The 26,471-nt window shown below is 35.8% G+C and overlaps 1 protein-coding gene across 3 annotated transcripts; it reads left to right on the top strand.

Annotated features, from left to right (window-relative positions):
* Positions 1 to 2: 2 nt before the first annotated feature.
* On the top strand, positions 3 to 25,036 carry INTS12 (integrator complex subunit 12). Of its 3 annotated transcripts, none has more exons than XM_061191191.1 (7): positions 3 to 186; positions 9,912 to 10,076; positions 12,858 to 13,010; positions 14,594 to 14,781; positions 16,258 to 16,417; positions 21,131 to 21,277; positions 24,300 to 25,036. In XM_061191191.1, the coding sequence occupies exons 2-7, from the start codon at positions 9,921 to 9,923 to the stop codon at positions 24,882 to 24,884; spliced, it is 1,389 nt and encodes a 462-aa protein (XP_061047174.1). In that variant the 5' UTR covers positions 3 to 186; positions 9,912 to 9,920; the 3' UTR covers positions 24,885 to 25,036. The 3 variants fall into 3 exon arrangements, with proteins under 3 accessions (XP_061047174.1, XP_061047175.1, XP_061047173.1); XM_061191192.1 differs by having other exon boundaries at positions 3 to 118; XM_061191190.1 differs by lacking the exon at positions 3 to 186 and adding an exon at positions 7,329 to 7,370.
* The last annotated feature ends 1,435 nt before the right edge of the window (positions 25,037 to 26,471 follow it).

Genomic DNA, 26,471 nt, shown 5'->3' on the forward strand with positions numbered 1-26,471 from the left:
AATACGTTCCCCAGTCGACCCTGCTGCGGGAACCTCTGTTTTTCCGCTCTCGGAGCCGGCTGCTGCCGGGAGCGGTTCGTCAGGCCACCGGGAACGGACGGGGCAGCGGGGCGGAGCGGTGAGTTGTTACCAGCTCACCGGCTCCCAGCCGACTCTGGGAGGCTCAAGACTTCTGCGAGGGGCGAGGTGGGAGAGTAGTTCCGTGCGGTCTTAGTTTCCTCGCTCCTTGTGGGGACACCTCGTAATTTGCAGGCGGTCCAGTGCCCAGGCTGACTGCTCTCCCCTTAAGTGAGGGTAATGCTTCCTCGGAGGTTGTGGCGGGCTGGGGCACGCGGACCGAGGGCACAGCCCCGGGGACTAGGTCCTTGGAACCCTGTCTCCGACCTTCCTCGGAAGGTTTTGGCGACTTCTCTCGACAGCTCCCTCTGTCGGCCTCTCACCTTCTCTCGCGCTCACTTGTCAAGGACCTTCCCCTGTACTAGGCCTTGGGTGTGTTATGACTTTGATCAAAAGATTGGCAGTCCTTGTCTGAGTGTCTCTGGTCGCTTTTCAGATTCACTATCACTTGGTTGGTTTGGAATCAGGGTCTTTCCGCTTCCCTTATGTTTCCGGACGTATGCCTAAGGTTTCAGTGTAATCCAGGGCCAAGAACTCAGTGAGGGAATGAAAAGGGCAGCATCTTTAAAAGGTTGTTTATTAGAAAGGGTTGCAAGAGCTTGCAAAGACATAAAAGACAAAGCTTTGTAGAGCCGTTATGTGATGGCAACCCTAATATTGCACTCTGCGTGAACAGGGTCGATTTCCTTCATCTCGTTCACGTACAGATGATCAACTTTGGACTTCTTTTAAGATTCGCATGTAGGGTGGGAAATGAGATCTAGAGGAAAGAATATATTTATATATGAGTACCCAATTTGGGTTGGAGAAATCACAGAAGCCCTAGAAAGTGACATTTAAACGCAACCTAGTTCATTCACTCTACAAATACTTTTGAGAATCTGTGAAGTTCCAAGCACTAGGTATATAACAGTGAATAAAACAAGTCCCTGCTTTCATGGAGTTTAAAGTCTAGTGGGATTAATGAATTTAAATCAGATGAAGGATTGGGAAGAGAGTATTGCAGATAGGAATATTGTACAAGTCCCCCGTCATGAAAGAGGTGTTTCTGTTTCGTATTGCTTTTCTTTTTTTGATGTTTGAGGGTTTGTGGGGCGGGGCAGTTGGGTGGGGATGGCTTGGAATTTCTTTTTTATTGCTTTTTGTGAAGGGATTTTGGACATGATTAGAATTGTGTAGAAGGAGAGGAAAGATCTTTATACTTTGATCTCTAATAATTCCAAAGCCATTATTTTGTGGTACTTTGCAAAATAGCAAAGTGGTAGGCAAAAAAGAGAGCCTCTCCCCTTAAAGTACTCAGAGTGTTACAGAGAATATACAAATGTACAAAAAAAGAGTGTGGTTCAAGGTAGAAAGTTCCAGTACCATGAGAATGCACTTTGAGATATCCTAGGAGGACAAGATTAGTTGTATAGGGGGTAGAGAAGAACACAGTAGCTGTGAGTAAAGTTCTCATGAGAAGGAGTATTTGAACTGGGTCTTGATAGCATTTGGAAATATAAAAATGGGTAAAAAGCTTGTCAGAAAAAATGAGTAGAATTAGCAAGCCCAGCTAATGGCTCTGTGCTACAGAAGGTCTGCGGATGAAGAATTAAAGTTTTTGTGCCAGTTACTGAATCTTTTTAAATGGTAGGCCAAGAAATTCGGCTTTATTTTAAAGGCAGTGGGAATCCTTAATTTTTGAGGAAAAAAATGAAAAAAGAAAGAAAGGAAGGAAGGAAGAAAAAATGTGTTGCAGGAACATTAATATGGCAACAGTGTTGAAGTCAAGGAGAATAACTGGATTGTTGCTGTAGTACAAAAAGCAAATAAAGACCTGAATCTGAATAGTAGCTGTGGAAATGAAAAACAGGAATAGATGTGAGAAACGTTGCAGAGTCAGAATTCACAGGAAAGGCCTGCTGATTGTTTAGATATAAGGAATTGGGGAGGACTCAGTGAGGCAGAGATTTAGGCCTCAGACCTGATTAATGGAGAGTGTGTCATTTATTGAAAGAAAGTGCAGGACAGGGAACTTTTGGGGGACGATATTCATAATCTCAATTTCAATCATAACTGAATTTGAGATACCATTAAGGCAACCAGGTACACATGTTTACTAAGCAGTTGGAAATGTGGGGTTTGAGCTTAATAGAGATTGGAATGGGGATAAACATGTGAAATCAAGTTGAAAACATGATATATATAAGATTACCGTGGAAGAAATTGGTAGCAGAACTAAAGAAAATAGACAAGAATAGATACTTGGGCAATACCAAGAGCAATGGGGATGAAAAGATGACCCAGAGAAAGAGTAGCCAGAGATAGAAAAAGAAAACCAGGAAAGCTGAGTATTACTCGTGGAGGAGGAAGATTTTTGAAAGAGAAAGTGAATAACATGTATTCACTTGGCCAGCATTTACTGAGTGCCTGCTATCTGCCAGGCACTCTGCTAGAAACAGGGATTACAGCAGTAGATAAGGTCAGTGCTGGCCCTCATGGAACCTACGTTCTAGTGAGAAAGACAAACCCTGTTTACATAATTAACAGTGTAGTAGCTATGACGTGTAAATACAGGATGTTTTAGGACCATATAACAGTAAGACTCCTTATTTTGTTAGGGGAATGTGCAGAAAAAAATTGAGACTAGGAGGATGAATAAGATGAGGCAAGGGACGCTTTCTACTAAAGAGCTGGGGTAAGAAAGAGTATATGTTGAAAGATTTGAAATAAGTCATGTGGTTACAACAGAAAGTGGGAATAGCTTGAGATACTAGGTAACATTTAATGAGCAATTGTACTCTGTGCCAGGTACAGTTGTAACTGCTTTACATATATTACCAGATCATGTAGGGCATTAGAGACCTTTTTAAGAATCTTGTTCTTTAACCTTTGGACAGTAAGAAGTGAAAAGGAGTATTTTAGACAAGTGGATGATATAAAAATATTTGGAAAGGGGCAAGAGTGATTTTGAGGTTTTTTTGTTTTTTGTTTTTTTTTGGCTGCATTGGGTCTTCGTTGTTACGCGGGCTTTCTCTAGTTGCAGCGAGCAGGGGCTACTCTTCTTTGCAGTGCACGGGCTTCGCATTGCGGTGGCTTCTCTTGTTGCGGAGCATGGGCTATAGGCACGCGGGCTTCAGTAGTTGTGGCACGTGGGCTCAGTAGTTGTGGCTCACGGGCTCTAGAGTGCAGGCTCATGAGTTGTGGTGCAGGGGCTTAGTTGCTCCATGGCATGTGGGATCTTCCTGGACCAGGGCTCGAACCCATGTCCCTGCATTGGCAGGCTGATTCTTAACCACTGCGCCTCCAGGGAAGTCCCGATTGTGGGGTTCTGATTAAGCTCTTACAGTGGGCCAGATAATAGCTGCATGATGGTAGCTTGGTCTAGGGTGTGGTAATAAGGATTGAAAAAGGTAGATGAATTTGAAATATGTATAAGAGGTTGATTGAATGGGAAGCAGGGGTTGAAGTGGAAGGAGTTAAAGCTGATTCTCAGGTTTCTGGCTGGAGCAATGGGATAAGTATCATTTGAGAAAGGGAAGATTAGGGGAAGAACTGGTTGAGAGAAGAGTTTATGAGTGGCTCTGTTAGGAGCATGTTGAATAGGTGGCACCAGTGAGATATCCAAGTCAAGCTGGCAGTTGAATCTTGGAAGAGACGCATGGGCTGGAGAGATAAATACGTAATTACTGGCAAAAGGGGATAGGTCAAATTGTCTGGGGCAGTAATTCTGAAACTTTTAGAGTAGATCAGAACCATCTGGAAGATTTAATGGAAATTTGTGGGCCTCACTCCCAGAGCGTTTTCATTAGTAGGTATGGTTGTGGAGACCGAGAGTTTGAATATCTACAGTTTCCCAGGTGATGCCTATTGCTGCTGATCCAAAGGGGACATTTTGAGAAGAAGGTGTAGAGTGAAGGAAGAGACCCAGAACCTAATCTTGAGCAACTCATTTTTGATTCCTCAAGATTTTTGAGGAATCTACAAAGAAGACCAAGAAAGAAGTAGGAGGAAAAAAGAGTATTTATTATACTTACCTGACTAAAGCTGTGAATACTTTGGTGAAAATATTTCCATGGAATGGTGGGACAAAGGCCAAATTTCAGGAAATGCTATATAAGCGGGAGGAATGAAGACAAAGTATAAAATGTAGAAGTTTTGATATAAAATGAAGAAGATAGGATAGAAGATATTTAAAGGTCAATGAAAAGGTGCCAGTAGAAAGAAAGAGGCTGGGGGAGGGAGGTTTGTGAGTGGCGGAGAAGACATAGGAATAGTTCATAGCTCAAGGTTTCAGAGGGGGAGGAAAAAGATAGGTTCCAGGCACAGGTGGCATTACATGGAGAGCCACCCTCTCATTTAAAAGGTGGGAAAGAGGAAAGGATTGGTGCAGGTATATTTGTAGATGTGTCAGAAAGTTGATTTAGTTCCTCTCTGACAGTTTCTGTTTTCTCTGTGAAGTAGATGACGACATCTACTAAGATAGAGAAGCAGTTTCAAGGAAAATGGAGAAAATGTGACTGGTCTTTGCAGAAAGTGGGGAATTGAGTTGATCAGAGAAACATGATAGGATTGCTAAGTTGTGTTGAGTGCCTAGATGGGATTAGTGACTCTGAAGATACAGAGTGTGTGTATTCCTCTCAGCTGCACTTAGATTTTGGGTGCAGGCAGGGAGAAGGTAAATAGGATGGATGACTATAAAGTAGATGAAACTGTAGAACTATGGGACAAGGATGCTTAGAGTGCTAAAAGAGAGTCTTTGAAAGGCTGGACCATGAAGGATAAAAAAGATGGAGAAAAAAGATGATTATTTAGAAGTGGGAATTTCTGTGTTACTTATATACATTTACTGTATATAACTAGGTATATAAGTCTTAGCTCCTAATGTGAGCTAAGACTTTGTTTCCACCAACACCACTATTGCCACCTTCCTAGGCCATTGACATTTTTAAAAGTGGTGATTATTATTAGTTTTCTGCATTCTTCTTTTTTTAAAGCAACATCTAGATTTGAAATTAAATCTACATTTAAAGCATTAAATTTCTGTATATATTTGTATCTATATCTACACACACCTAGGACTTTGTTTTCTAGAATTCTAATCCACAATAAGAAAGCTCTTTTACAATCTATTTTGATCATGAGTTTTAGAATATACGGGAAAGAACTATATAGAAGTAACATGATTTGGTGTAACTCCTGGAAAATATTCTTAGAAATAATAAAGGAGATAAAATGACAAATTTACACCACAGTTGCTGACCTCTTTAGGACTTCAGTAGAAGGAAATAAATTTCTTTCACTATTCATTTCCCCCTTATCCATGTGGGATATGTTGCAAGACTCCCAGTGGATGCCTGAAACCATGGATAGTACCAAACCCTATATATACTGTTTTTTTTCCTATACATACATACCTGTGATAAAGTTTTATGAATAAATTAGGCACAGTAAGAGATTAACAACAATAACTAATAGTAAAATAGAATGATTATAACAACATATTATAATAAAAGTTATGTGAACATGGTCTCTCTCCTCAAGTTCTTCAACTCTGCCAGAAATGTGACAGTGGCTTCTTCACTGGCAGACACAGCCTCTCCAGTAATTTTTATATTTTTCAGTCTAAACCTGTTCCTGAATCTGTGTAACCATCCCTTACTTGCAGTAAATGGCTTGGTGTCACTCATTTCAGGGGATCTCTTGCTGAAGTGTTTGTAGATGTTCAATGCTTTCTGGCCTAACACATTGCTGTCAATTAGAATATTCTGTTCATGTCCTCCACCCACAAATTTAATGCCTTTTCCATTCTAACTAAGCACTTATGCACTGTGGCTATAACTTTTGCAGTCTGAGGTACGACAGCAAAACTAGCACAAATTTTCCTTCTTCACAATTTCACAGATAGAAGGCTCGTTCTTACCATAGATTTTAGCAACCTCAGCATATGAGCATACAGTTTTTTTCTTATTAAGTTTAAAACTTTCACTTTTTCACTTAGAGGAAGCACTTTGCAACTTCTTTGGCATATCTGAATTGCACGCATCACTACTCTGGCTCTTTGGGAGCATTAAATAAATAATAATAAGGTGACTTGAGCACAGGCACTGCAATATCATGACAGTCAGTCTGATAACTGAGCTGGCTAGTGACTAACAGACGGGATTCACTGGACAAAGGGATGATTCACATCCCAAGCAGGATGGACTGAGCTGGCATGAGATTTTATCATAGTACTCAAAATGGCGTGCAATTTAAAACTTATGAATTGTTTATTTCTGGAGTTTTCCATTCAGTATTTTCCAACTGCAGGTAACTAAAATGTCAAAGTGAAACCACAGGTAATGGGGGGACTACTGTATGTGCGTTTGCCAGTAAGAAAGGAGAAGTAATAGAAACTGGAGAAGGCAATAGAAAAGGGGGAGGGAAAGGAAGATAGAAAACTAAAATATAAAGGATAAAACACATAACCATGAGTGTTTTATTTTAGGCCCAACTCCTGTTTTTTCTGTTGGACAAGGGAAAGAAGTTCGGTCAAGAAGGTGCCAGTAAGGAGAAAGTAGAGGGACCAAGAAAGTGGAGGTCTCTATAAATTCAAAGGATAGATGAATGGGAGTAAAGAAATTTTTTAAAAGAAAGAAAGATTGACTTGGTACCCTGAAGAGGCTCCTGGGTCAAAGCAGTGAAAGAGATAGAGTGATGGAAGATTGTAGTTAAAAAGGAGAATTGACTGTAGTCAAGCAGAATAGTTGTGTCAAGTTTCAGGTTTCAGTGGCTGAAGATGAAGCTCCTTGAGGTTGAAGATCTAAATAAAACTAGTGCAGGAAGTTGGAGAAGAACGTCAATATAGATGCTAAAATTACCAAAGATGATGGGAGGGGGAGAGGAAAAGATGAGCCTGGTGCAACTGTTCTGTACATTAGCAACAATGAAGATGCAGGCGTGGATTTCAAGAGAAGATGTTGATAAATGGTGATCGTGGAGTATTTTTCCGAAAACAGCAATATGGAGTATTGCTCTTTGCTCTTGGCTCTTTGAGTAGGTACATCTCACTACTTGGGAGAAGACTGTAAAACAGGTGATGTCTGTGTGGATGAGTGGGGATAGTAAAGGTAAAGCGATAAAAGGACTGCTTGAGAAAAAAATCGAAAATATAGGGGAATATGTTGGTAATGAGTAGGGGCTAGAAGACGATGGGCAGCTAGCAATGAAGTTAATGTGGAGAGGCGGAAGGGCTGAGCTGAATGAGTGCCGGAGGGACTTTCAAGGGGAAGGTAAGTTTGTACCTTAAAGCAGCCATTATGTATATATAATAGGGAAAGGGAAACTGGAAGTTGCTACAAAGGCTAAAGCATTGGTCTCCAAAGTAGTCTCATCATTCATTCCATGAGTAAAAAACTTGAGTTCACTTCCTTATATGTGTATTTAGTTGCCAATTATATGCGTATACTGCTATCTCTATGTATATTAATAGTTTTTTAAATAAAAGATTAAAAATAAAAAGAAATTCTAACATTTTTTTCCTCTGTATTCTACTGTGGAGACCACTGGCTAGAGGAATATGTTAGTAATTTAGGGCAGGGGTATAAAGTCTGTTCAGTTTTATAATTGCAGGATCATATAAAAAGAACTGACTCCCAATTGGTGTTGATGACGTGAACTGTGGTCTGGTCTCATAATCTAGGTGCTGACTCTTGTCACCTAATCTGTAATATAAACCTTTTATCTGTGATTATGGAAATACATAACCATAAATACTTGGCCTCTAATTTTCAGCATAGAAATTTCAAGTAATGGTTTTTCTAGTATATTAAAAGGATTCTTCTAAGTTTCAATATTTTCAGTACCTCATAATACAGATTGTTAGCTCTTTAGCTAACCAAAAAAGTTAGGTCAGTAGAAAGACTAGGCTGTGTTCCCTTGTGCACTCAGAAGGAGTGGCAGCTTTACTCCTTTTCATCATGGACATTTTAATAAGGACCTCTTCTTAGAATGTATGTGATGACCAGCCTCATGAGTAAATTTAAAACAAAACAACCCCCACCTTTCTGTACCTATCATTATATATAGACGATGTATGTAATAATACAATCTTAGGAAGTGACAGAGGTTGCTTCTCAATTTTTATTAAATTATTACCAGTTTTTAATTGTTTGAGGTAGATTCTTTTTCTTTTAGTATTGGCCTTTAGACCCTTCTCATGGGTGATTGAGTAGAGCACAGAATTTGACAATAATTTTGTGGCTATCAGATAGATATCTAATACCTTCTTTAAAACTTAAAAAAAAAAAAAATGGCTAGTGGGGTGTGTGTGTGTGTGTTTCCTGTGAGAGTTGGAGAAATATTAGGGGGGAAGTGGATGGGGAAGGAACAAACAAAATCCATTTTCAGGCTGAGCTTTCATATGCCAAGATTCAATCTACAGCAAGTTTTAATGGCTTTATAAACCCCTGAAAATGAGAGATTACTGTGGAATTGCTGACAGATCCTTAACTCTAGCAGTGCAAGTGTGTTGCATTATTATATTAACCTTGAGGATAGAAGACAATTTCAAGCCCTAGAATGTGGATCGAAGGATTGAACACAAAGTATACATTTTTATTTTAATAATTCCTTGCCTGGAGAAATATTTGAAAAAGTAACACTGGAAGTAGAACAACATGATAGCATTGGTATTAGCTGAAAACAAAACTTTTTAATGTTTTAGAATTTCTAAGTCTTTGACATATATCTTCACTATTTTTTCAGTTCCTTAGGACACAGAGAATATCATAGGCCCTATGGGAGATCCATATATTGATATTGATATATATATATATATATATATATATATATATATATACACATATATGGTTTGGCACCATTTCTCAGACACCTTGCTTTTCAAAAACAGGTTAATGCATGAGATACCACAATCTAAATGTGATGCAATAACATTATCATTAGTATGTATTCTGAGGCACTCAGAATTGGGACTGAGGACTAAGGAGGCAAAAAAAGATAGTTGAGGTAAAGGTTTCAGCACTGACCTTTAAAGCTTATTGCTTAATGCGTCCTCTAACCATTGTCCTCCAGTGACACCCTTCCCCCAATCTTTTTCTTTTTTTTTTTTTTTTTGTGAAAATAAAGTTTGGGAGAAGAAATTTTGACATATACTAAACTTGACCTAAACACATCAAGTTCCTGTGTACTGAATTATGTGTATTATTTTAAAATGGTGTTAGGGGACTTCTCTGGTGGCTCAGTGGTTAAGAATCCGCCTGCCAATGCTGGGGACATGGGTTCGAGCCCTGGTCCAGGAAGATCCCACATGCCGCAGAGCAACTAAGCCTGTGCGCCACAGCTACTGAGCCTGCACTCTAGAGCCCGCAAGCCACAACTACTGAAGCCCTTGCGCCTAGAGCCCATGCTCTGCAACAAAAGAAGCCACCACAATGAGAAGCCCACGCACCACAAGGAAGAGTAGCCCCTGCTCGATGCAACTAGAGAAAGCCGGCGCACAGCAACAAAGACCCAAGGCAGCCAGGTGTTAGGAAGGGGCTCTGTGGCGGGGAGGAGCTTATCTGGATTTAAAATTTTGCCAAGGATATGGATACAGAGAAAACTGGTAACATTCTTGCTTCAGGAGAAAAGAACTAGATAATGCCAGTTAGGGAAAAGAAGAAAATTTACTTTTATCTGTAATAATCTTTTGGACAGTTTGAATATTGCATCAGGTACACAGTATTACCTATTATAAACAAAAGACCAAGATAAACTTTGACAGATAATTACCCATTGTCTGTAAATTACTTTCCTCTCTTTTTTTTCTTCAGGTGTTTGCAATGGCTGCTACTGTGAACTTGGAACTTGATCCCATTTTTTTGAAAGCACTAGGCTTCTTACATTCAAAGAGTAAGGATTCTGCTGAAAAGCTAAAAGCACTACTTGATGAATCTTTGGCTCGGGGCATTGATTCAAGTTACCGTCCATCTCAAAAGGTACCTACCTGGATAAAAAGCTTGGAGGAAGTTTTGTAAAGCCTGTAGTAGAACAGTGTTAACATTTAGACCGTCTCGAAACAATCTCTCTGCCAAATAATCTTTCTTTGTGGCATGAAGAAATTTATAGTGTTCTTTTCTTCCTTCAAGCTTTCAGAGAACTGTTACACTATATAGAAAAGTTAGCTGGGAGTGGGGGATATTCTGTTCTACCACTTTATTCGTATAGAAACCCACTTAAGATATATTTCAGTTTCTAATTCTTTATGATCAGAATATTTTTTTAAGCTGCTGAATGAAACCGTAACCTGTGTTATAATTATTCTCTAACGTTTTAGGGGCAAAAAATAAAAGGACAGGGATTTTGCAATGAAGTGAATTAAATATGTATAGGATAATGTAAGGAATAAAGGAGGTATAGATGAAATGTGAGAACTGTGTAGCTCCCATCATGATAATAACAAAGTGACCAAGCAGCTTTATGTGAAAAGAATATGCATTTTGGAACCAGACAAACCTGTTTTAAATCCCAGCTTACCTCTTACTAGTGTGGTGATAGATAACATATCTTGAACATTTACTGTGTCCTAGGTACTTTTCTCAGTGGTATATGTGTATAATTAATTTTAATTGTGATAACGATGCTTTGAGATAGGTATTATTTATTTTTATTTTACAATAAGGAAATTGAGGTACATAGTAACTTCATTTCACCCAGCCTCTGTTTCTTTATTATTAAAATGAGGATAATAAGAACTACCTTACAAAGTTGTGAAAATTAAAAGAGATAAAGTATGTCAGCCACCTAGTGCAGTATCTACCTGGTACATAATAGACTTTTAGTGAATGATAGCTCTTATTATATTCTCTAATACCTAAGGCATTCTTTCAAACCTTTCTGAAGCTCTAGCCTTGAAACTTCGTGTCACCCAGGTCTATGAACACCTAGACACCAAACTGAGAAGGAGAGGACAGAACTACATGACTAGCTCAGTCTAATCCAGAATCTCAAACTCAAGACAGGGCCAAGTCCCAGACTCAGTGTCCAAGTGATCAGTGATATTTTGCTCCCAGCCTTCTTTGAAAACTAGCTCTAGTATTCTCAAACCTTTTTCTTGTCTTTTGAGTAGTAGAGCCATTGTGACTTCATTTCTTTCACCATTCTCATTCTGGTAGGTTCAAAGAGCTCAAGCCAACCAAATTAATAAAACTCAGCAAAATATACTAACAAATTCATTCTGCTCTGAGTATTGATATAGGCCAAACAGGAAATTCCTATTATTACTAAAGAAGCAGTATTTTGAGATTCTAAAACAGAAGGAATTTCATCTGTTAAAATACATAAGAAGTTTGTTACAATTAAAAAGCCTCCTGCCCTTAGGTTTCTAACTGGAAATGACTTCTCATGGTCAGTTTAGAGAAAATACTCTGCTAGGTGTTTTTAAAACACAGATTCATTTAATTTTAGTCTTTAACTGAACATTTCCATCTCTAGAATTGTGTGAGAATCACCTAGAAGCAGTGGTGTGCTTATAAACATTATCAACTGGGGATAATTCCAAGGAGCTACTATATGCATAAGCTTTCTTTACTTTTAACAACAACAGATAACAAATATATATACATATCAGCAAAGAGTAAAAATAACAAGGATTGCAAGTTTAAAACAGAAGGGAAAGATAAGCCACAGACTGAGAGAACAGGTTTACAAATGATGTATCTGATAAAGGACTTGTATCCAGAATCTATGAAGAGCTCTTTATACTCAATAATTTAACAAATGCTTCACCAAAGAAGATAAATGTGTGGCAAATAAACACTTGAAAAAAATGTTTAACATCATTAGCCATTAGGGAAATGTAAATTAAATCTACAGTAATATGCCACTGCATACCTATTAAAATGTCTAAAATTAAAAAGATTAGCCATACCAAGCATTGGTGAGGATATGAGGCTGTGAAGGAACTGGGACTCTCATATACTCCTGATGGAAATATAAAATGCTATACCACTTTGGAACATGGTTTGGCAGTTTCTTAAAAAGTTAAGCATAAACCTACCATGTGATCCAGACATTCCGCTCCTACATGTTTATTTTAGAGAAATGAAAGTATATGTACATATAAAGATTTGTACCTGAATGTTCATAATATGTTTATTCGTAATAGGCCAAACTGGAAACAACCCAAATGTCCATTAATAGGTAAATGAATAAACAAATCATGGTGTATTTGTTCAATGGAGTACTACTCAGCAGCAAAAGAAATGAACTTCTGCTACACTCAACAACATTGATGAATCTCAAAATAAATATTGCTGAGTGAAAGAAGCCAGGGAAAGAGAGTATATACTGCATGATTCCATTTATGAAAATTTCTAGGAAATGCAAACTAATCTGTAGTTGCAGAAAGCAGATTTGTGGTTGCCTGAGACTGGGTGGCTTAGTTTTTCTAGGATGTCTACCTCTAAGAGTGATTACAAAGGGCAACCAGGAAACTTTGAGAGATGATGGATATGTTCCTTATATTGATTGTCATGACGGTTTCACAGTCGTGAAACCATAGAGCGAAACTTATCCAATTTTACCCTTTAAATAGGTGCAGTTTGTATATCAGTTATTCCTCAATAAAGTTGTTTAAAGAAGAAGGCAACACATTGGTCACAACATGATGTCTTAATTTTTAACTGATAGTTGTTTAGATTTATGATCTGTTTTTTTTTAACAGTATATTAGATAGTCTGAATATTTAATTATGGGTATCTTTTTAATTTCACCTATAGGATGTGGAGCCACCCAAAATTTCAAGCACAAAAACTGTTGCCATTAAGCAAGAGCCCAAAACATCATCCAGTCTTCCTTCTGGCAATAATAATGGCAAGGTCCTAACAACTGAAAAGGTAAAGAAGGAAGGTGAAAAGAGACCTGCTGATAAAGTAAGATTTTGTTTTACTCCAGTAAATCAGTCAATGAATCAATCAGTTTATAGGCCAAAAAACGTTTTGTGCTTACTTTTTGTATATAATAGTGGGTAAAAGTACATAATAACCACTCAGTAAATATATTTTGATAATTATGGGTGTTGGTTTTTTGAAAAATTAAAATTTAGAAACATTTTAAAACCATTTACTGAAGTCGTTGTCAATAAATATTTGAGCTCTAGAAGATGTACTAATTTCATGTATAACTCAAGTATTCTAGATGGAACTGTTGTTGAAGAGAAAAGATGGCGAAGAAAGAATAAAGATGTAAATGACTAAACATGAAATTTGTTACAGAATGGTGTGTACCTTAACAGGGTTACAGATAACTCTTGGATTGTCTATTTTGAATGATTTCTGCACATAGTTAATTATTAGGATTTTAGCACTTAGTAAAAAATACATTTAAAAAAATTTTAGTAACCCCTTCCCTTAAGGTGGGGTGTTTTCATACTTTTTCTAAATATTGGCTATTCATAAAATATTGCATTGTTTTATATAAATTTAAAAGCACAGAAAACAATATAATATAGTTTATGAATAGCCAATATTTAGAAAATATATCTGTTTTCCATATATATATCTCATATATGTCTTTTAGCAACTTTTTCCACTCAGCAATGTGCTTTTGAAATTTACCTATGTTGATTCATGTAGATTTGAACATTGCTTTCAGCTAACATGTGGAATATTCATTCTATAAATAAACCAGTTTATCCATTCCCCTGCTGATGAGCAGTTAGCTTATTTCCCCTTTTCCTCTATTACGGTGGAGTTTCAGTGAGCTGCTTTATACGTATGTCTTTGCCCACATGGTGATAGTTTCTATAGGATGTATACCTATAAGTGGATGTAATAGGATGGGTACATCGTCAACATTATTAGACATAGTGGATGTACTAAACTCATACTCTCACCAATAAGGTATAAGAATTCCAAATTCTCCATGTCTTATCAGACTTTTTAATTTTTGCCAGTCTGACCAGGTATATCTATAACATATCTTAAAGAGAGGGAGCAGAATTTGCTTTGAAGCAAATATGGCAATGTGTTAAGCTTGAACGACTGGTAGAAGTTCATTATTTACTTCTTTTCAATATATATTAACTATCACTACTTCATTATTTAAAATTTTAAAATAGCCTTAAAAATAGCCTTAGTAGTACTATGGCTTCTCAATTCAAAGCATCCAGTGGGGGGTTGGGAGGGCAGTGGAAGTAAATCCACTGAACTTCCAGGATTCTTTAATGGATAAAAGAGTACAAAGAGAAATACAGATGCATGCTAAACTGTTCTGATTTATTTATTTCTACCTTGTTGGATTCTTTTAACATACTGATTATGAATTATTATAAATGTTCTCCAGGTCTTTAGTGTGTACATCTCTCCCTAACTATGTGAAAATATCTGTTGAGTGGACTTGGTCATTGCCCACTGTCTGTCTTATCTTGTGATAGATGTGATAGATGTCTATCACATCTCTCAGTGATTTAAAGTTTATTCCAACGTGTTACTTTCTGGTTGGGTGCTTTTTATAGATGAAATCAGACATCACTGAAGGAGTTGATATTCCAAAGAAACCTAGATTGGAGAAACCAGAGACACGGTCCTCTCCCATTACTGTCCAAACCAGCAAGGATTTAGCTATGGCTGACCTTTCCAGCTTTGAGGAGACCAGTGCTGATGATTTTGCCATGGAGATGGGATTGGCCTGTGTTGTTTGTAGGTGAGTTGTACCTTGCCACAGATTCTTTTGTTTCTTTGTAAAGAGCAAACAACTTAAAAAAAAAAAAGACCAATTGGGTGTTTTTTAATTTTGTTTTTATAATTTGGAGGTGGGTAGGAGATAAGTAGATCGATAAGTAGATAAACCTCCCATATGGCAATTTAGTGTCTTAAAAATTGTCAAAATTTTATATTCTTGACAGGCATCTTTAATCAGTTATGTTGTAGTAATATTTTCTGCATTCTTGGCTTCTAGAGGGAAAGCAATTATTGCTTTATTTTTTAGTGAGAAAGAGTCTGTTCAGCAGACTTAATTATTTTCATCTTTCTTTTTAAGAAGACTATGTTGCTTTTTTTTTCTTGAAGTGTTGATAGTATTTATAAAGTAAATGGTTATATATCATTTTCTAAAATACCATTAAATCTTTTCCTAAGGATAATGGAAATGAAATTAATGGATCATGTAGGTTATTCTGAGTGTTGTTTTGAAACATGGATACATAATTATAAAAACATAGATAATTCTGCTTAGTAGAAGATGCATCTTAAAAATCAGAATGATTAGATTTTAAACTCCTTGATGCCAGGAGCTATGTGTTTAATTGTTAATGACTTTCATTGCCTAGCACAACAGAAAAAATTACCACCTTTGTTGCTGTTTTCTTCATGAAAATGTTAAATTCTGGTGCATTGGGACTGAGTACATACCTATAAACTTTTGTGAACCTCATAGAGAATCAGTTAATGTACTTCTGAATAGGATCATTTTGTTAGAGCTTCATTGTTTTAACATATATTTGTTTATTTCAACTTTTATCTACTGTAAGAGTTCTCATTTTTATATAAAGAAATAAATGGTAAAGTAATAAGGGGGAAAGAACTAGTAATTGTAACCCTCCGTAAGGAGACTTGTTATGATAGTCTAAGGCTGTTGCTGTTGGAATTTATACTTTTTTGATACACATGTTACTGCATTCTGTTTAGTTGATTAAGACATTTATTTATTGAACACCCTGTGTCTGTGCAGTAATGCGCTAGGCCCTATAGATAATTAGGTCCAGTTTCTAACTTTAGGCAACTCATATATTAACGAAGAAGATAGAACAATATGTAGGCAGCAAATATCAAGGAATTTAATAGAGGTACAAAGAAGATGTTATGAGACTGTTGGAGAACTAGCCAAAGTCTACTATGTACCTTCTGGGAGAAAGAAAAAAATTGCAGTGAGAAATGACAAGGAGAATATAGCCAAATTTAGTCTTTAAGTCACCTTATACATTTCTTAATGGCTGAGCATAACGTTTAAAAGAAATGAATTGTTTATGCAGGCTACAATGTTGGGATTCGTTATTTTACTCTTTGGCTTTTCTGGGGTTTTTACCCTCTTTAATATATCAAACTTTACCAGAACAACCCTAAAATGGCTTTAAATTGTTGCATTCAAATAAATGTAGTATTTAATGGTATATTTTCTTAGGCAAATGACAGTGGCATCTGGTAATCAATTAGTAGAATGTCAGGAATGCCATAATCTCTACCACCAAGATTGCCATAAGCCACAGGTGACAGACAAAGAAGTGAATGACCCTCGCCTTGTGTGGTATTGTGCCCGATGTACCAGACAAATGAAAAGAATGGTAGGAATCATTTTTCTCTATTTTAAACAATCTCAGTCAATTTTTTTGTTGATATGTGCTTTTTAAGATAAAAATTTGAACATTTATGTTATTGAAAAAAAAATCATATAAGCTGATGATTTAAACGTTTATGTATATGTGTGATTTTTGTGTCTATGCCTAAATGGACCAGACCATGTATATGCATTTTTCTCTGCTCAGTTTTTAACTTGTTCTATTATAAACAAACAGAATTGGAAACCCACAGAATATAAATATTCCTTACTGGTATGTCAGTGTATTTATAAACATTTAGAAATACTACAAAGCACTGTGGGAAGTGGTGAGATACAAAGCCCCAGACTCTGCTGAGTCTGGTAGGGAAATATTGGAAATATCTATTCCTGAGTGAGTGTAAACCACAAACTGTGTACAAAGGCAGTATTTGTATGTGCATCTCTGTCTTTCCTCCTGTGTTTCTCTCTCTGTTCCTCAGTCTTTCCTTCTCATTGTCTTCAAGTGACCATTTATCCTATATTCCCCAGTACTTTCTCAGTTTACTGCTCACAAACATAACTGCCTTTAATTTCATACTGAAACATGTTTTCATTTGTTATATTGGATAGTTTTCTAACTTTTACTCATTTAAATAGTAGATGGATGAATGTTATCATTTTCCTTTTAAAGAAATCAAGTTGTTATTTACTTCAGTGACTTGTTTGCTTCCCCCATCCGCCCTCCCTTGCCTTAGATTAGGGACTCTTCTTTTGTTTTTTTTTTTGATTTTATTTTTTATTGAAGTATAGTTGATTAACAATGTTGTGTTAGTTTCTGGTGTACAACAAAGTGATTCAGGATATTGAATATCCCTGTGCTATACAGTAGGACCTTGTTGTTTACTCATTCTATATATAATAGTTTCTATATGCTAATTCCAAACTTCCAATCCATCCCTCCCCCACCTCTCCCACCTCCTTGGTAACCACAAGTCTGTTCTCTGTCAGTCTGTTTCTGTTTCATAAATAAGTTCATTTGTGTCACATTTTAGATTCCACATATGATATCATATGGTATTTGTCTTTTTCTTTCACTTAGTATGATAATCTCTAGGTCCATCCATGTTGCCACAAATGGCATTATTTCATTCTTTTTATGGCTAATATTCCATTGTATAAATATACCACATCTTCTTTATCCATTCATCTGTCAGTGGACATTTAGGTTGCTTCCATGTCTTGGCTATTGTAAATAGTGCTGCTGTGAACATAGTGGGTGCATGTATCATTTCGAATTGTAGTTTTCTCCAGAAGATTAGGGACTCTTGATAGAAGAGTTCTCATATTGTTAACCAAGTGAGTTTCTACATAAATTTTTCTGACCAAATATATCTTTTTAAAGTTAGAAGTACTTAGTTAAAAGTAAAAAAAAAAAAAATCAAGATACCTACTTTACTTTTTAATCACTCAAATCAGGAATAGATTATGTTTTTACTTCTATGAAAAGTAGTAACATTTCAGTAGTATTTATACTTTGTGTTTGTAATGGGAAATTTCTTTGACATGGTACAGTTGTTTTCTGCTCAGTCTGATTTTTATTTAGTTTATTACTTAAACTAGCCCCCCAGGACCTCAACCAAAGTAATTACGGGTGAGCACAACAGTGCATTCCAGTGCCTTGACACAAGTAATCACTAAGAATTGGTAATCAAAATAAATAATTTGTGACAGTAATCTTTCTTTAGTATAGCTTCAAAGTTTATTATTATTTTATTGTAAGTCTCTTAATAAAGTAAGTACCGTTCTCTCCTAAGTTTTTACTCCCTTACATTTTGTGACTTAGTTTACATCAGGTCTATATTTATAGTTCTAACCCTCTTTCTGGAATGAATTTTGGCAGCTGACCAGATATCCTACAGTTACTTTAAGTTCAATATTTTAAAAATTATTTTCTTCTCCATTCAGTTTTTCCTCAGTTGCCTGAACTAGAAAACATTATCTTTGATGCCTCTCTTAATTCCACATCCCTTTGTTTACCAAACTTGTTAATTCTACCTCTTTTGTATTTCGCAAATCTGTTCATTTCACTTTTGTTACCCTGTCCAACAAACCCCTCATTTCTTGTCTATTGCTTTAGCTCCTTCAGTCCACTTTACACACTGCAGTTAGAATATTCTTCTAAAGTAATTATCTAACTTTAGTTGTTTAAGTGTGCCCAGTGGCTCTCAATTACCTATATAATGAAGTTTTCCTTGTTAGGGTGGATGTATGGACCTTCTCTCTTTGACCCAACTCTACCTTTGTATCCTTCTCTCCCACCACTTCATCATATACACCCACATACTGTGGCCATGCCAGACCGAATGGTTCACTCCCTGAGTATGTGGTGAACTTTTCGTGTTCCCATATGTCCTGCTTCTCAGCTTCTCCTCATCTGGCATACCTTTTATTCTTTATCAACTTTACAGATTAAATGTCTAATTAATTTGTCATTAAGACCTAGTCTCATTCACTGGCAAAGCACCAGAGCAAAGCTCAGGACTGGACACATCCCACATTCTGTTGTGCTCATTTTAAGATACATAAATGGAGGAAATATAGATTTGCACCAGAAATCAGCAGTCAGTAAGTTCAGTCTGTATGCCCAAGAGTCAAGTGCTGAATAAGGGGTCATGACTAATGTCAGAACATGATTAGATACACCAAGAGTGGACCTGGAGAAATACCAAAAGGCATGATCTGAAGTGAGCCTGAAGATCAGGATCCGGTAAACACAATGTTTAGTGAGAGAAAGGAATTTGGAAATGGTGGGGATGCTAAATCCAGTCATTCTTACTATAATTGCTTTCAGTGAGGTTCTCATATGTGCATTGGTTATTGGTCCAAGATATCTCAAAGATACCATAAATAACATCTTATATCCCCTTTTCCTTGCACTAATTTCTTAACTAGGGCAGGTTCTGCAGTACACATTATTATAGGAAGATGGGAAGACAGAGTTAAGAATGGTGGGTGGCAGGGTCCAAGATTATTCTTTTGTTTTGCAATTTTCTGTCTATCAGGTAATGGGTTTTGCCCCAGCACTAGGTGAGAGACTCATGACTTACTGCAGTGGTTCTCAATCTAAGGTGGTAACACACTCCTACTCAGCAGTAATAGAAATACATGGTATTTTTGATTGCTGCCATACTGGCAACTATTGCCTTGAGTGGTGAATGTCATATATTCTGCACTATGTGAGTCAGTCACCCAATGAAAAATTATAGTGCCTTTGTTGAGCAACACTGAGTCAGTGATAATATCCTAGTTCCCTAAACTAGTATTACCAGCGAAGGACAAAGGGTTTTGGGTATTTGTTACTCAGCTTCTGAGATGGCTAGGTGAAATAGAGGAAGTAGAAAAAGATCCAAACATGATCTCCTAGGCAGAGGTTCTTTCTGGGCTTCACTGTAATGAATCTTCATCTGCTAAAGCATACAAGTTAGGTGGGTCTTCAGAGTCTCACCACATCTACTGATATGCGTAGAGGGAAGTATAAGATTGAAAGCCATGGGTATGGAACCATGTATTTCTGATTTACTCTGAAGGCTACATTTTCATAACGTGGTTTGCAGTAGAGGGTAAGATAATCTTTCTTGGTCGTAAGAGATATTTTTATCATAGATATCTTCCAGCATCCTTAATAATATTCTTGATCTGAGTGTTGCTTTATAAGTGATGTCTGAAATTAGGTGTACTTTCATGTGGAAAATATGTAATATAAAAAATGGGATGAATTGAGACTTAAGGCTGAAAATTACATTGTATGGCAAACCATAGCACAAGAAAGTCTAAACAAAGATAAAACAGCTGCATTCAAATTTCCAGAAATGGGAACACATTATTAATAAATTTTCTGGTATTGTCTTGCATAGCCTTATTAGGATTGTCAAGGACAATGGAATGGCAGGGAGCATCTTTACCCATCCAGTAGAGATGGGTTTTTTTCGGATTCAGTTTTCTTACCCTTTGTAAATAATGATGATGAATAAATAGTAACTATTATTGTCTGCACCTAACATGTGTCAGACACTATGTAAAGGCTTACGTAATCACAATTCATTCTCATAACCCACCTTTGAAACAAGATATTATCCCCATTTTGCAAATGAAAATGAAACTTTTAGAGATTTACATATTTTACTTGAGGTAACATAGCTAGGGAAGTAGTTGAGCTGGGTTTTAATTCTAGTTCTGTTTGACTCCAAAGACTGTCCTCTCAAACACTGCACTGTACTGTTTATATAGTTAATATTATCTAGCTGGAGAACACTAAAGAAAAAACTGAAAAATAATTAGAGTTCGCAAGAGAATTTAGTAAAGTACCTAATATAAAATAAAGGAAAAAGTCAATTTTTGGTCAAAATAAAACTGAAAATGCTTATATGATTTTTTTTTCTTTTTATCAATTTGGTTTTGTTAAAATGACATTTAATTAACCCTACTCTGCATAATTTTTAAAGTTTCATATTATCTTTACTGTTTAGAAACTAATAAAATCTATAAAACCATTAATTAATATGATGATGATAAAAATAATTTGTCCAAGAATCTATATTTTCGGTGTCATCACAATATTTTTTTAATGTTCATCGGTATTTCAATTCAATGAGGAGTCCTGTGATAGATTTTTATTGTCTTTTAGTGCATTTAAGTAAGCTTTTGTAGCTAATTTAATCTTAACACTGATTTTTTTCAGGCTCAAAAAACTCAGAAACCACCACAGAAACCAGCCCCCACAGTTGTTTCTGTAGCTCCAGCTGTTAAAGATCCATTGGTTAAGAAACCAGAAACTAAACTCAAGCAAGAGTTAACTTTTCTAGCATTTAAGAGATCAGAAGTCAAGGTATAGTATATTCCATTTTTATCTAAGATGGGATTTAAATTTAGTTGACTTAATAGTTACTTGGAAAAAAAAATAATGAGAAACTTTGTATACGAAATGGCCATATGTTGGAAATTACGACTACATTAAGACTACATTACTATTAACATTAAGTAGAAAGAGAACAGTTATGTAATTATTTAATCTTGAACTCTGCTATTTCTCTTTTTATGGCGATTAGGAACTATTTGTGAGCATTCCAAGATAACATTCTTTACCATTCCTATGTAGTCAGCCACTTCTCTCCAATTGGGAATTTGGTTTAAATTCTAAATACCTTTGTCCTCAGTAGCAGTAGTTTTGCTCCTCACATTACTTGTGCTGATTGGCCCCATAGCTTTTTTCTTCCTGCTTATTGGCTATTGAAGTTTTCTTCTTTGTCTTATTTTTTTCTATTATTATCACGAATTTTCCCCATGAATTGGCCCTCTCTTATACTAAGGAGCCAGATTATCTAGTGAGAGTATCACCTTTCTCATTCCTAGGTTCTCATCCTTGACATCATGCTACATTATTATTAATATTCTGGCATTTTGATATCATGGAATAAAATATTTTTCTAATCTAATTTTATAACAAAAAGAATGCTTTTATTGAGTTTCACATTCCAATTTTAAGCAGAAGATGGAATTTTAAAGATGGAAGAAAAAAATGTTAGCCCCAAATTCTCAGAGGTTAACCCCAGAAAATTCTAAAGCTATTACCTTGTCCAAGTGGCAAAGATCAAGAACATTGGTTTGATGATAAAGAATATGAGTATAAAGTACTCTGAGAAGGATACTGATAATTTTATTTGCAGATCATTTTTAATTTAATTTACCAGGGAAGAGCTGATATCCAAGGGATATCCATTATTGATTTGTCACATAGAAACTTGGTGAGCTAGAATAGAAGTAGGAATAACTTATTGAAAGTATTTAGAGTTGTTATATTCTATACTTAAATCACTTTCAGGTAGATTTTTGTACTAACCTGTTACTACTAAAGTTTATTTTTAGGAAACCAATATGAAATTATTTTACAGCAAATAAATTAAGGCCTTGGCTGTCATGTTTGTTCTGATTAAGAGGTTTTGATGTTTTTATGATAAAATACAATAAATTTTTACTATGAAAAAAATTGTTCCCATTTATATATAAAAAGCAATTTAAAAATAGCTTTCTAACTAGGATAATAGGCAAGACAATATTTTTAGTTGAGAACAGTTGTGAAATTTATTTTCTGCACTGGAATAGTAAGAAATTACTTGGTCTCCGTTGTTTGTGTTATTTTACTTTTGTGCATCCTGATAGTATTATAAGCCATCTGTCATTCAGTTGAAAAGCAATACCAGTAACAGCAAACCATTAAAATAAAATGCCATACACACAGAACTTGCTTTGTACTTCATAAGTGTTGGTCTTTTTGATTACTTCAGATGGGTTTTCTTTTGTGAAGTTTGTTGAAAGATCATTTAGCCATATAGCAGGCAGTTTTATGTTTAATAGAAAGAAAAGGAAAAAATTAGACCTTTCATAACTGAAAATTAAAAGTTTGCTACACCTGTGTCCTTTTGCTTCCTTGACTAACTTTTTTTCATTACCTGTCTGCATATCTCTAGGAACTTGTAATTTATGTAAAGTTTATCTTCTTTGCATAACCTTATGAGATAGTCATTGTATGATGTTACTGTAAAAAATCCTATCGTTTTTCGGAGTACGTGAACAATAATCTGGACCCTTCTCTGATAAAGACCTCAGAGCACTCTATTTACATTATTTTTCACATTGGTTTAAAATGTTTAATGCAGACAATATTGACGGCTACTTTGTAAGAGCTAAAAACGTTTTTATCAACTTGTTCAGAGTTCAGTTCTAAAATATAACTGGGTATATTTTAAGCATGATAACTACCATATTTTAAAGTAAGATACTATTTGTAAGACTTTATCTTTTACATATTTAACACTTTTGTGAATCTCAAGAATATGAAGGTAGAAAAAGTGCCAGGGAGAAATTCAATCCATAATTAATTTGAACAAAGTGCATTTTTCCCTAAACGTTAAGGTGAAAAAAATTGTTCTTATATGAATAAGAACAATATTTATGTAGCAACATTGGTATCACTGTTGGCTTTTGACTGGCTAAGGAAGTTAATTAGAGAAATTGAAGTGTTATACCTTTAAGAAATACATCTGGGAGTGAGTCAGGCATACCCAAAATGTCACTATGCAGCTTATGAGGCAGTTGATTAAAAATCTTATACAGAAGCAGGGATCTCTTTGTGATAGTTTCAGTGGAAACATGGACAAATTGTGAAAATAAAGTCATGAGACCTTCTTAGTATATTTAGACCTTTAGAGTTGTACAATTCCAAGTAGTTAACATGGTGTATCTGTATATATTTTGCGATGCAGTAGCTATTTGCTCAAAATTTGGGGGGAATTTTTAAAAAATAGGTTCAAAATCTTATGTATTCACTCAATATTTATTGAGTGAACCTCTTCATCTCAGACATCTCCTACATATCCTGGGCGTGAGCATTTTTGTCCATTAAGAGTGGATTCTGTTTTTGAAATGATCCACAAGTCATTTGGAGCAAAGCCTAAAGAATTAGATGTTTTACTGAGCTAAATAGTAACCTTTTTGGGTGAAAAACAAGTTAAAGCATTAAATCTGATTGTCTGATATGGCTTGTAACCGAATCTAGGAGCAGTCCTCAAAAAGGAATTCCATATATTTTTTTCTGCAGTGATTGGAAGAAGAATATGACATCCCATAATTTCTGCTTTATAAATGGTAGCACCCATTAGCTATGGATAGGTTTTGTTGTATGTGTTTTTTCAGATCAGTTTAGCAGAACTTAATTTTGGTGCTGTGCTTTAAATTTCCCAGATCATTATTTTTGTATAAAAAGTCTCAACCTTTAAACTTGTTATATATTTAAGAATATTATATTAGGTGTTAATTACACTTGGCTCTAATATTTACATTATGTTTTTTAGGCATCCACGGTTGTTTCAGGAAATTCTTCTAGTAACAGTGTTTCCTCTTCAGCAACTAGTGGCCTAATTGGATGGGCAGCTTTTGCAGCCAAAACTTCTTCTGCTGGTCCATCAACAGCAAAATTGAGTTCAACAACCCAAAACAATAGCGGGAAACCTGCTACCTCATCAGCTAACCAGAAGCCCGTGGGTTTGACTGGCCTGGCAACATCATCCAAAGGTGGAATAGGCTCCAAAATAGGTTCCAGTAACAGCACTTCACCCACTGTACCATTGAAGCCACCTCCACCTCTAACTTTGGGCAAAACTGGCCTTAGTCGCTCAGTTAGTTGTGACAATGTTAGCAAAGTAGGTCTTCCCAGTCCAAGTAGTTTGACTCCAGGAAGCAGCAGCCAACTAAGTGGGAATGGAAATAGTGGGACATCAGGGCCTAGTGGAAGTACCACTAACAAAACCACTTCAGAATCAAGCAGCTCTCCCTCAGCATCCCTTAAAGGTCCAACTTCACAAGAATCACAGCTCAATGCCATGAAGCGATTACAGATGGTCAAGAAGAAGGCTGCCCAAAAGAAACTCAAGAAGTAATGTGGCAAAGTAGGTTTTTATATCATATTACCCTAAAGATTAAAATCTTATTATTAAGACATAAACTGTAGTATTCTATAATTTAATAAAAACCTTCGTAATGAAATTTCTATTATTTCTTACCTTAAAATGCTAAATAGTAGTTGATGAAACTTGGAAATGTTTATTTTAAATCTGTTTAGCATTTTTATCTTGACAGTTTTCATAGTATGTGAAAACAATGATTAGAATGACTAATTCTTGATGAAAACTTCTGGAATCCCAGAAGACTGATAGCATATGTGAATTTTTTAAAAAAATTCATCTTCTGGCAAAGTCCCAATAATTGATCCTGCTGAATAAGATGCCTTTACAAAGAGCCAGGGATGACCCAATAATAAAGTTTTCTATTCCCCGCCCTGCCATAGTCTGGATATTCATTGGCAGTCCCAGCCTCATTTCAATTGATTCTCCCTCTCCCCCCAAATATTTCATCTCCCCCTTTTCAAAATTAATTTTTCATAATTGATTTCTCATATCCCTATATTATGTTTTTACCTTTTTGTCACCTCATATCAGTTATTTAGGGATTTATCTCTTCCAATAGATTGTGAACCCCCATGCCCTTTCAGTGCAATAGTTTTCTCACATTTCCCAGTTTCCTCACATTGCCAGTGTAACATATGCACATAGTATATGCTTAATAAATGTTGACTTTTGATTTTTCCTGGTTACAGACATTTCCTGAGAATTCTTGAGGAAAATACCCATTCCAAGAGTCTTTGTGGATGGGTAATTTCTGATTTGTTTACATACTGATAGCATCTTCCTATACCATGAAAAAAAAGGCAATTTTATTTTTACTGCCCAAAATATTACAGCAATTTACCTAATTTTAGTTAACTTTGTATAAAAGAAGCTCCCATATAATGATTAATTCTTGAGATTCTTTTGAAGTGTGTGTGTGTACATTAAGTCAGAAAGTATGAAGGGTCTGAGTTGTTGACTTTTTGCAAGCTAGCAAATTATCCTGCTGTTGTTTTACATACATACTCTGACAGAAGACATGAGGCTTTCTGGATCAGAGAAATAGCAAAATGTAGCAGCCATTTTTATACATTTTATACTTCATGAATACCTCATTTCATCCAGAAACTAGAAGTCCAACAAATTCCTACATTCACTAGACCGAGCAGCCTTGTTCTTTCAGCTTTGATGTATGCTACTAACACTTCACTATAAACCTCTAATCTCAAACCCATTCCCTTAATTCCTATATTTTTCTCATGTTATTATTATTCTAAAATACATTGATAAATGATTTCTGTGAAGTTAAAGCTTTTTAAAGTAAGCTTGGTCTTTTTTAAGGAAAGATATTTTAAACTGCTTTGTTAAATAATGGCACTAAATTATTCATGGTAAATTACAATTCAAAATTGAAATAATCCATTGCTTACAAAGTGGAGTAAACATCTATTTACATGTTTAAAATCTGCCTGCAGATGTTTTTGTTTTGAGAAACTCAGATTTCTGTTGAATAAATATCAATTTGGCATCAACTCCAAGTCCCCTTTAGTGTCAAAAGACCAAAAAAAATATGTATATTCA

Source organism: Eubalaena glacialis, chromosome 5 (genome assembly GCF_028564815.1).
Source record: "Eubalaena glacialis isolate mEubGla1 chromosome 5, mEubGla1.1.hap2.+ XY, whole genome shotgun sequence".
NCBI classification, from domain to species: domain Eukaryota; kingdom Metazoa; phylum Chordata; class Mammalia; order Artiodactyla; family Balaenidae; genus Eubalaena; species Eubalaena glacialis.

What these genes read in the sequence shown, in the direction of transcription:
- INTS12 (XM_061191190.1), top strand. Translation starts at nt 7,341, where the DNA reads ATGAGTGCCGGAGGGACTTTCAAGGGGAAG. An exon ending in TTGGCCTGTGTTGTTTGTAG is followed by an intron (nt 14,782 to 16,257) that starts GTGAGTTGTACC and finishes ATATTTTCTTAG; the next exon opens with GCAAATGACAGTGGCATCTG. An exon ending in CCAGACAAATGAAAAGAATG is followed by an intron (nt 16,418 to 21,130) that starts GTAGGAATCATT and finishes GATTTTTTTCAG; the next exon opens with GCTCAAAAAACTCAGAAACC.